The following is a 12,239-nucleotide window of genomic DNA, read 5'->3' as shown; positions in this document are numbered from 1 at the left end:
TTAGTAGAGCTCATCAGTGAATTTAGCAAAGTTGCAGGATACAAAATCAATACACAGAAATCACTTGCATTTCTATATACTAACAATGAAAAATTAGAAAGAGAAATTAAGGAATCAATCCCATTCACCACTGCAACAAAAAGAATTAAATATCTAGGAATAAATTTCCCTAAGGAGAGAAAACAACTGAATACAGAAAATTTTAAGACACTGATGAAAGAAATCAAAGATGACATAAACAGATGGGAGTGATATTCCATGTTCCTGTGTAGGAAGAATCAATATTGTGAAAATGACTATACTACCAAATGCAATCTACAGATTCAATGCAATCCCTATCAAATTACCAACGGCATTTTTCACAGAACTACATAAAAAATTTTCAAAATTCAAATGGAAACACAAAAGACCCCGAATAGCCAAAGAAGTCTTGAGAAAGAAGAATGAAGCTGGAGGAATCAACCTTCTTGACTTCAGATTATACTACAAAGCTACAGTCATCAAGACAGTATGGTACTGGCACAAAAACAGAAATATAGACCAATGAAACAGATATAAAGCCCAGAAATAAACCCATGCACCTGTGGGTACCTTATTTTTGACAAAGGAGGCAAGAATATACAATGGTGCAAAGACAGCCTCTTCAATAAATGGTGCTGGGAAAACTGGACAGCTACATGTAAAAGAATGATATTAGAACACTTCCTAACACCATACACAAAGATAAACTCAAAATGGATTAATGACCTAAAGGTAAGGCCAGAAACTGTAAAACTCTTAGAGGAAAACATAGGCAGAACACTCAAATGACCTAAATCAAAGCAAGATCTTCCATGACCCACCTCCTAGAATAATGGAAATAAAAACAAAAGTAAACAAGTGGGACCTGATTAATTGTAAAAGCTTTTGCACAGCAAAGGAAACTATAAGCAAGACAACGCTCAGAATGGGAGAAAATGACAGCAAATAAAACAACTGACAAAGGATAAATTTCTAAAATATACAAGCAGCTCATACAACTCAATACCAGAAAAACAAACAACCCAATCAAAAAGTGGGAAAAAAGACCTAAACAGACATTTCGCCAAAGAATACATACAGATGGCTAACAAACACATGAAAAGACAGATGCTCAACATCGCTCATTTTTAGAGAAATGCAATTCAAAACTACAGTGAGATATCTCCTCAAACCAGTCAGAATGGCCATCATCAAAAAGTCTACAAACAATAAATGCGGAAGAGGGTGTGGAGAAAAGGGGACACTCTTGCCCTGTTGGTGGGAATGTAAACTGATATAGCCACTACAGAAGACAGTATGGAGATGCCTTAAAAAATTAGGAATAAAACCACCATATGACTCAGCAATCCCACTCCTAGGCATATACCCTGAGGAAACCAAAATTGAAAAAGACACACGTATCCCATTGTTCACTGCAGCACTATTTACAATAGCTAGAACATGGAAGCAACCTAGATGTCTATTGACAGATGAATGGATAAAGTTGTGGTACATATACACAATGGAATACTACTCAGCCATAAAAAGGAACACATTTGAGTCTGTTCTGATGAGGTGGATGAACACAGAACCTATTATACAGAATGAAGTGACTCAGAAAAAGAAAGATAAATACTGTATTCTAACACATATATACGGAATCTAGAAGAATGATACTGAAGAACTTATTTACAGGGCAGCAATGGGCAAACAGACATAGAGAATAGACTTATGGACATGGGGAGAGGGGAGGAGAGGGTGAGATGAATGAAAAGAGTAACATGGAAACTTACAAATAGATAGCCAATGGGAATTTGCTATATGGTTCAGGAAACTCTTTAACAGGGGCTCTGTATCAACCTAGAGGGGTGGGATGGAGAGGGAGATAGGAGGGAGGCTCCAAAAGGAGGGGAAATATATATACCTATGGCCGATTCATGTTGAAGTTTGACAGAAAACAACAAAATTCTATAAAGCAATTATCCTTCAATTAAAAAATAAATTAAAAAAAAATTTAAAAATACAAAAAAGAAATACACAAAGTAAATGGTGCTTATGAGTTATACTAGTAAAAAGAACTAGCTGAGAAGAAAATAAACAAATCAGGTCATATTATTAATATATATTATTAATAATATTATTAGTATAATATGACCTGGTTTTAACTATTTACCTGAAATAATGAAGAGATTTCTTTTTATCAGGAAATCTGTACTCAAATAAGTTGGAAGGCTTGTATACTGTTATCTGATTTACTTAGTAGAGAGTAGATAGTCAAGATCCCAACAGAACTATTTGGCATAAAAGATGGAATGGAAGCAAATATATGAATGCTGAAAAAGCAAAATAATTCCCTTTCCCACACATGCTATGAAATTCTAAAACTGAAATCATTAAATCCTTGTGCAAAAACAAGGCATTCATAAAATTGGAGCACTTAAGAGTGGGGAAAGCTGTTTTGGGTGATGATTAGCAGATAAAAATTCCTGACCAAGAAGAGCTTGTTTCTTGGGTGCCACTAAGGAAAAAAAAAAAAATCATTAACTAAGGAAAGGGCCAATGGTGCTTTTTTTTTTTTTTGCCTACAAGTAGCAAGTAAAGTCAGGACCTACCTACCCAAGTGACATACCTACCCTACCTTCCCATCCACACCATGCCCTTGGTGATTCATCCAGTCCTCAGCTTGGTACTATCCTTCTGCTTTCAATTCTCATATTTATATCTTCAACCTAGGCGACTCTATTAAATAGACTCATATCTATCTCAGATGTTCAAAAGATTATTCAAACCTTCTGTGCTTAAAATTAGACTGTGATTCTTCCTTCTAAATGTATTCCTCCCATACTCTTCCTTATCTCATCAAATAGCAGCTCCTTTTCCTTCAGTTGCTTGGGCCAGTTGCTTGGAATTATTCTCTACTTTGTTCTTCTACACTTCAAATTCAATCTATCAGCAAATCCAGATGGGTCCCACCTTCTAACTACTACCACAATTTGATTACTTTTTACTACCTCCACTATAGTGTCCTGTATCAAACCATCAACATCTCTCATCCAAGTTTCTGGAACCTAACTGGTCTCTCTGCTTTCACCTTTCCCCTCAAATCCTCTATTCTTAATTTATTATCCAAAAAAAGATCCCTTTGCTTCTCTGGTGGCTCAGGCAGTAAAGAATCTGTCTGTAGTGTGGGAGACCAGGGTTTGATCCCTAGGTTGGGATGATCACCTGCAGAAAGGAATGGCTACCCACTCCAGTATTCTTGCCTGGAGAATTTCATGGCGGGCTACAGTCCATGAGGTCACAGAGTCGGACATGACTGAGTGATTAACACTTTAAAACATAAGGCATCTTGTTTCACCTCCTCTCAAAGTTTTCCAGTGGCCTCATATCACTGAAAGTAAAAGCCAAAGTTCTTACACCATTCTTCAGTCTCACATGGTTTGCCCCCCACCCCCCGACCCCGCCACTCCTGTATTCATCTCTTTCTCTCCTCTTTATTTCCTCAGCTCCAGCCAGACTAGCCTCCTTGTTGTTCTTAAAATATGAGAGGCATGCTCCTGCTTAAGGTCTTTGTTCTTGCTGATCCCTGAAGAGCTTGCCCCATTACTTCCTCAGTTCTCTGCTCAAATGTTGCCTAAATAAATAATTTCCAAACAATTCTTACAAAAAAGGCAATAACCCTTCCTCTGCGCCTACCAACAATCTTGTTTCCTTCACTGTGTTGTTCTCCATAGCATTTATCACCATCTGACATACTAGTTTTTTACTCATTTAGTCCTTATTATCTGTCTTCTCTCACTAGAATGTAAACTCCATTTGGAAGCAGGGGTTTTATCTATTTTGGTCATTTTATTTCTAGTGCCTTGAACTGTGTCTCAATGTCTAACAGGCATTAAATATTTGTTAGATAAATTAATCAGACAAGTAGTTTAATGAAGCGCATTCACCCTGCTCACCTTTTAGAAAGTGTGTGATTAAAAAACACAGAGACGATAATGGAAATTTCAAAAATATGGTGTCACTGTGAAGTTTTGTAATTATTTTTGACTTAACACTGTTAGAGAAAACATTCCTACCTGACCCTCTAATGACTCTGAACCTCTGCTAGTAGACAATAACTATCTAGCTCTTTGCTCAATATTACAAGACAGCTCACTTCTTAGACTGGGATGGGAGAGAGGATAATCTCAGTTTTGAAAAGAAGAGAGGAAAGAAGGGAACTTGACAATAAATCCTCAGGCTAACAGGAGAAGAGAAACAAGATAAATGGGTAAAGACATTCTTCATCTGTGTTGAGATAATGGATGAACCACAAGGAAAGGATGGAAGGGCTTTATGTGGGGGCATCCACATGCTTGGCACATTCTAGATACTCATAAACTGTTTATTGAATGGTTAACTAAATGAACAAATGGGACTCAATGGACTGGAAGGAGAAGTAGAAATATAATGTGGAAAGAATATTAATAAACATGGTAAATTCCTATGAACTCTATTCTCAAATTACAAAACTTTAGTACCATGTCAAAGTAGCCCCTTTACTGAGAGATTCACCATCAGTGACAGCCCAGGAAAAGCTCTCTTCAAGATTTTGGTCATCTTCAAGATTTTGGACATCTTCAAGATTTTGGCAGTGCGAGTGGATCCACTTATACTTACACTTATACTTACAGAAAACCCCAAACCATCTTTAATTAGATTAAAATCTACCTAATCCTAGCATACTACAATCAACCATGGGTATTTTCTAATTTTGATATATAATATTCCAAATAAGAAAAAGTTACTTGTTTCATTTCTACTTTGTTTAGGTTTTATTAATTTTCATATATTCTTAGCACTGATGATAATTTTTCAGATTTTCTTCTTTAAGCTTTATATAAATTATAAATATTTTTCTATTATTTTACCTTCCAGTATTGTCATCAAAATTGAGGTTCTAGTACTAATATTATTATTATTTATATGCATTTATGTGAAATATCCAGCTCACTGGGCAAAAGTAGAATTGGTGACAACACTGACAAAATACTACTACCTACCACATGTTGACATAGCCAGAAAGAGGCAGTTAATTAAACTTAAGTCACAGATACCTGATTAGGGACACACTTACATCTGCCAGTTCCTTGATCTGCTTTGGTGACACATCAAACGTATCGAGTCTTTGAAGGCACGGCAAATGATATAACACATGTGTGGAATAATTACACAGCAGACAAACTGGATTGGTTTTATACTGAGGATCATTCAGACATAAATCCTTTAAGTGACGTAGCCTGGTTAAGTTAGTAAGGTCCTAGAACAGTAATAAATTAATTAATTTCAACTGTCCATTTCTAAAAAAGGCATTTGAATTCTTAAGATCACCCATAATTTAATTAATGCATTTTAATTATGTACCTTAATATGTGGAAGGGATTTAGATGAACAAATGTTATTCTCTAGTGAAAAAGATGTTAAATACTTGAAAAATGGATCAATACTTAAACAGCAGACTCTGTTTCCATGCATTTTAAATGTAAAAGGCCAAAGAGTATTTACTGAATCATGTATTCCACATGAAATCTTGGAGCCCATTTATTCCTTCAGACCCCATTCCCTCTTTGCACACAGCCCCTTTGCCAACAAGTGCCCAGCAGTAACAAGGGTGCAGGTCTCCTACAAGCTTCATCAAACTCCCCACACCAACCACCACTCACTCTTTTCCTTAGCCTCCAGGTCTGCTATTATCACCAAAGACTTATGGCACCTCTGTTCTATCATAATTACCACTGATATCCTGAGTTTTAGGTTTTCTTTTGGTTTGAGGTTTTTTGTTTCTATAAATTCCATTTCTGCCTATTAAAGCCAACTGACATCTAGCTTTCTCCTAAGGCCCTCATTTTCCTCACAGACTCTGGAAGGGTAAGGGTTGTTAATGTAATTACATCTTTTACCTTGAAATTAAAATCATATGGAATACATACATGATTTAGTAAATACTCTTTGGCCTTTTACATTTAAAATGCATGGAAACAGAGTCTGCTGTTTAAGTATTGATCCATTTTTCAAGTATTTAGCATCTTTTTCACTAGAGAATAACATTTATTCATCTAAATCACTTCAACATATTACTTTCCACCAATCTCTAAGACATCCTCACATCTTTCTCAATAATAATATTACTAGGGGGGCCTGGGGTAGGAGGGTACGATGGTAGAGTGGACTTGATGGAATGCAATGCTAGTTAGGAGACTCAGAATCAGAATTAAAGGAAATCCAAGGCAAGAATCAGGAGGTTCTAAATTAGAAGATAAAGTACAAATGGAATCAGGAAGCAAGTAATGAAGTCAGGCTGCCAGAATCACCAGTAAGGAGGAGGTGGACATGTGTGTCCCGGCTATCTATGGACAAGTGAGAACTTGGCTCCCTGGCTGGACCTGAGGCTATGGCTGGGCCCACAGCCCAGGAGTGGCACTAAGCAGTGTTTCTCTAGAAAGGAGACTGCTGGATAGACTTGTGCAGAGAATTATTTGGTCAAATTCTGCAGGACAAGGAAGGTAAACCACTGATAGTTCTGAAGTATGAAGATACTGTTTTCTGGGTGGCTGGTTTGCATCTGACCATGAGTCTAAGCTATGATGGGTGTGAACTTTGAAGTCTTACACAGGAATCCTCCACCCACACTCTAAAGTTAGATGACACTGGAGTCTATGAAAGCACAACATCTCACTGAAAATTAGTGGGATGGTACCTGGTACAGATGGAAAGGGCACACAAATTTTTTCATCACCACCAAGATAGTATCTCTTTAGGGTGACTGGAAAGGTTAGACATAAAAATTCAGAATAGTAGTATTTCAGGAGCATTCCTAGAATGAAAATAGTAAAAGTTGCTGTGAGTTATGCTCAATGTTTTTTTGAGAAGTAGCTGCCATTATCGCAGAGAGCCTTTTTAATTTTATGCCATACAGTGAATCTTCACAATAGTCCTATTTAATCCCATTCTTTTGGTGAGGAGAGTGAAATAGGTTAACATTATAACAGTGAGACTAATAATAAAATAGCCTATCTATTGAGTGATGTTCAGTCTTTATTCTAAGAACCTTATTTTATTATGTCACTTCAGCGTCACGTTACCATTGTACTGCGCTGCCCCTGGTTTGTGGCAGGGCTAGAAATGACAGGTCTTCCTGGCTGTGCAGCCTCTGCTCTTCGCCACAAGGCTGTCATGGCAGGCCAGGGTGAGATAAGCTACCATATGGCTCCTTGGCAGGGTGATACCTCATCCTCCCAGCATTCTGCACTTATCTTCTTCAGCCTCAACTCATACTCTCTCCCTCGTTCTGCTCCAGACAGAGGATTTCTAGTTTTTTGAATTTTCCACCGTCTTTCCACCACCTAGGTCCTGCACACCTTTGCCTGGAATGTTCTTTCCTTAGGTAACTCCTGTTCATGTCTCATTTGTTAGCTTAAATATTACCTACTGAGCAAAACACTGAGCATAACTCACAGCAACTTTTACTATTCTCATCCTAGGAATGTTCCTGAAATACTATTCTGAATTTTTATATCTAACCTTTCCAGTCACCCTAAAAAGATACTATCTTGGTGGTGATAAAAAAATTTGTGTGCCCTTTTCCATCTGTACCAGGTACCATCCCACTAATTTTCAGTGAGATGTTGTGCTTTCATAGACTCCAGTGTCATCTAACTTTAGGTAATATTTAAGGTAACAAATGAGTGTAGGTAATACTTAAGTGTAGGTAATATTTAAGTGTATACATATACACATTTTGAATATATGTTTCATAGCTCCCTCTGATCTCTGTTGCTGCTGTTACTACAAATAAACCCCTTGATTTCCTACCTCCACTTCTTTCTGCATGCGGTTCTTCTCATCTTTGGAATGCCTACTTCCAACTATGTTGTAGAAGATTCTCCCTACATTGCCTGTTGAAGTTCTGTCAGCCCTTCAATGTTCACATCAAATATTTCCTCTTTAACTTTACCAATAAAATTAAACTTTATTTAAATTTCTTTTAAGGTGCTTATAACATTCTGCCTCATGGTAAAGAATCTGCCTGCAATGCAGGAGACCTGGATTCAATCCCTGGGTTGGGAGGATGCCCTGGAGAAAAGCATGGCAACCCACTCCAGTATTCTTGCCTGGAGAATTCCTGGACAGAACCTTGTGGGCTATAGTCCATGCGGTGGTAAAGAGTCAGACACAGCTGAGTGACTTTCACTTCAAACATTCTGCCTCATTCTATAGCTTTTTGGTGTTCTATAATCTGTTTTGAGGAAAAGAATGCCTACTTTAATATCAATCAATTCAGAATTATTTAAATGGTAAATCTGCCCACCTTTCTTTAGTATTACCCTAGAGGAAGTGTTTGAATATGTACTTCATTCTGACACTGTCAAAATTATGAATGCTATATATTTTTACCCACACTATATGCCATAAACATTGTCTTATTTGTTTTTTTCTCTCTCATTTATGTACCTCACAAATGTTTACTGAGGTTTATTACAAGTCAAATACTGCTTTAAGTATTGTGCATAGAGCAGTGAATAAAACAGGTGAGTTCCCGTACTCATGGAGCTTGTATTCTAGTAAGCTTTCTGGATAAGTTCCAACAGGAAAAATAGAAAAGGAGAAAAATGATGGGAATGCTTCCAGTTGCAAGAGGGTAGTAGGGGATTGTTGCTATTTTATTTCAATTAGGCAAGAAAGGCATAGCTAAGAACATAACATTTGAATAAAGTCTGAAAAGAAATGAGATGAGCTATGAGGATATATGTGAGCACGCTGTGCACTTAGTCGCTCAATCGTGTCCAACTCTTGCAACCCGATAGACGGTAGCCTGCCAGGCTCCTCTGTCCATGGGATTCTTCAGGCAAGAATATCAGAGTGGGTTGCCATTTCCTCCTCCAGGGGATCTTCCCAACCCAGGGATCGAACCCAGGTCTCTTGCATTGCAGTCAGACTCTACCAACTGAGCTACGAGGGAAGCCCATGAAGATATATGGGGGAAGAATATTCCAGCAAGTGCAAAGGCTCTAAGGTGACTGTCTTAGATATATTTAAGGAATAGTGAAGAGACCAGAGAGGCTAGAATGATGTAAACAAAGGGGACAGTGATAGAAGCTGTAGTCAGAGAGACAGTGGGGAAACGATTATATAGAATCTGATGGGCCATTGTAAGAATTGGCTTTTACTCTGAAAGAGATGAGAAACCAAGGACGGGTTTTTGAGCAGAAGTGATTTGATCTGACGTATATTTAAAGGGGCAGGATGCTATGTAAAGAACAGACTGAGTATAGTGAAGGGTAAACACAGGGAGAACTGTTAGGAGGGTTTTTTTTCAGTAATGCAAGAAAGAGAAGATGGTGTCTTGAATCAGGCTAACAGTGATACAGGCGGTTAAAAAATGGTCAGACTCGACATATCCTGAAGGTAGAGCCAACAGAATTTGCTGATGCACTGGATATGGGGCATGGAATAACTAAGGATTTTGGCTTAAGTTATCAGAAGAATAGAGATGCCTTTTAGAGAAATGGAGAAGGCTGCAGGAGATGAAGGTCTGGCAAAGGGAAACTCAGTTTGAGTTAGGATAGGAGATGTCTATCATATTTTTAGGCAAAATAGAGATACCAATTTAGGAGTAATTAGTGGATAAACGTATTTCAAGTTGTAAGATGATTAGAGTGATTAGAGAATGAATGCAGATAGAAATGAGAAAAGATCTTGGACTAACTTGGGACAATCCATTTTTTAGGTGCTAGAAGAGAATGAAAAGCCAGAAAACTGAAGAGGTATAGCCAGAAAGATGGGAGAAAAACTAAGAGAAAGTGGTATCCTAAAAACCAACTGAATAGTTATTTTTTTTGGTTTTAATAGTGTCAGATCATTAGGGCCAATTTATCAGATGATGTGAAAATTTGTGGAAGTATTCGGTAGCCCAAAACAATTAAATTATTCTTTAAGAGGGGAATATTTAGTCTATTTTCTTCAATAAGATGGCTCATGATTCAGATTGATAAATAAAAATAAATTATTCCACTTAAACATACCTTGAAAGAACATATTTGGTTACCAGAAAGGTTTAATCTTTCTAGTTGTTCATTGGGATCAAGACATCGACCTTTAATTTAAAAAAACAAGATGAGAAAAAAATTAAATTTCTTATTTTACCTCCTATTCATATCTTGCCATGTTTCTGAGTTGTATATGACCATCTTTTCCTAACAGTAACATTGCACAACTAGTAACCACTGATCAATGGGTAGTATTTCCATATCCTTTAACTATAGATTTAGAAATACTTTGTAAAGACATCATACAAAAAGTCTAAAAGAAAGAAACCTAAGACTGTACTTTTTATACAAACAAAAAATTATTGTAACATTATCTCATATTTCAAATGAAACTGTACATACCAATGCTGCTTATTAGATTTCCAGCAAGGTTGAGATCACTTAAATTCTTCAAAGTTTGCAAGCCCTAAAAAATTTAGGCAACATATAATTTAGAAGAAATCATTAAAATCTATGTTTATAAGTCATCTGAGCAAGCTGGTTAGCTCTCCTGGTGTTTCAAGCACCAGGTGCTGTTTACTTTACAAGCTTAGAACTCAGTGCAGCCTACCTTGTTTTCTGGAATCTGGAGAGAATTACTGAAGGAGAAGGGAACAGGGAGCAGAGTAGGGAAGAAAAGAAGAAGAGGAGGAAAAAGAATACATACAGAACAAGTTATATATAAAACTTCTCCAAACCTCCTTTTTATTTTTAACCCTCAAAGAAGAAATAACATCTTACCTCCCAGACATGGTAGAAGAAATAAAGAAAATTATGTATATGAGGTTCTCTCTATGTTATAATATGCTATATATGCATTAGTTCTCAACAATAATTAAACTAGTCATGAATATTTCTTGGACACTGGTTAAGCTCTACAGGAGTCAGTCAGTTCAGTCACTCCGTCGTGTCTAACTCTTTGCGACCCCATGAATCGCAGCACGTCAGGCCTCCCTGTCCATCACCAACTCCCGGAGTCTACTCAAATTCATGTCCATTGAGTTGGTGATGCCATCCAGCCATCTCATCCTCTGTCGTCCCCTTCTCCTCCAGCCCCCAATCCCTCCCATCATCAGGGTCTTTTCCAATGAGTCAACTCTTCGCATGAGGTGGCCAAAGTATTGGAGTTTCAGCTTTAGCATCAGTCCTTCCAATGAACACCCAGGACTGATCTCCTTTAGGATGGACTGGTTGGACCTCCTTGCAGTCCAAGGGACTCTCAAGAGTCTTCTCCAACGCCACAGTTCACAAGCATCAATTCTTCAGCACTCAGCTTTCTTCACAGTCCAACTCTCACATCCATATATGATTACTGGAAAAACCATAGCCTTGACTAGAGGGACCTTTGTTGGCAAAGTAATGTCTCAGCTTTTGAATATGCTATCTAGGTTGGTCATAACTTTCCTTCCAAGGAGTAAGCGTCTTTTAATTTCATGGCTGCAGTCACCAACTGCAGTGATTTTGGAGCCCCAAAAAATAAAGTCAGCCACCGTTTCCACTGTTTCCCATCTATTTCCCATGAAGTGATGGAACCAGATACCACGATCTTAGTTTTCTGAATGTTTAGCTTTAAGCCAACTTTTTCACTCTCCTCTTTCACTTTCATCAAGAGGCTTTTTAGTTTCTCGTCACTTTCTGCCATAAGGGTGGTGTTGTCTGCATATATGACTGACTTTAAATATAAATCACTGAAATTATCTTACCTCAATATATTTAATTGCATTGTGGTTCAGCCAAAGAACCTCCAATCTGGATAATTTCTCTAAATTTTCTATTTTATAAATTTTATTATAATATAAGTATAGCTTTTCTAAACTTCTGCATTCTTGAAGACCTCCAATTTTCTGTAAAAAAAAAAAGAGGAGACTGAACATTTATATTTTATTAATCCTTTCAATAAGGTACATTTTAAGTACATTTTCCTTTAAAAATCACATTTTCAAAATAGACTGCAAAATCAATACCCAGAAAAATGAACTGAAATTAAAAAATCATATAATTGCTCTACTTAAATACAACTATTTTCAATTTTCATATTCTCTGCTGCTGCTGCTAAGTCGCTTCAGTCGTGTCTGACTCTGTGCGACCCCACAGACGGCAGCCCACCAGGTTCCCCCGTCCCTGGGATTCTCCAGGCAAGAACACTGGAGTGGGTTGCCATTTCCTTCTCCAATA

The 12,239-nt window shown here is 37.4% G+C and overlaps 1 protein-coding gene across 3 annotated transcripts in view; it reads right to left on the bottom strand.

The window, feature by feature from the left end:
* LRRC9 (leucine rich repeat containing 9) overlaps positions 1-12,239 on the bottom strand; it is a 121,060-nt gene that overhangs the window by 97,618 nt on the left and 11,203 nt on the right. For all 3 annotated transcript variants that reach the window (XM_027554243.1, XM_027554242.1, XM_027554240.1), the window contains exons 4-7: positions 11,768-11,908; positions 10,428-10,491; positions 10,062-10,132; positions 5,117-5,299 (exon numbers count right to left, since the gene is read on the bottom strand). In XM_027554243.1, coding sequence (XP_027410044.1) covers positions 5,117-5,299; positions 10,062-10,132; positions 10,428-10,491; positions 11,768-11,908 — 459 coding nt within the window. The remainder of the gene's footprint in view (positions 1-5,116; positions 5,300-10,061; positions 10,133-10,427; positions 10,492-11,767; positions 11,909-12,239) is intronic.

Source organism: Bos indicus x Bos taurus, chromosome 10, assembly GCF_003369695.1.
Source record: "Bos indicus x Bos taurus breed Angus x Brahman F1 hybrid chromosome 10, Bos_hybrid_MaternalHap_v2.0, whole genome shotgun sequence".
Classification (NCBI taxonomy): Eukaryota; Metazoa; Chordata; class Mammalia; order Artiodactyla; family Bovidae; genus Bos; species Bos indicus x Bos taurus.
The sequence above is the reverse complement of the archived record's forward strand: the minus strand, read 5'-3'. Positions and strand labels throughout refer to the sequence as shown.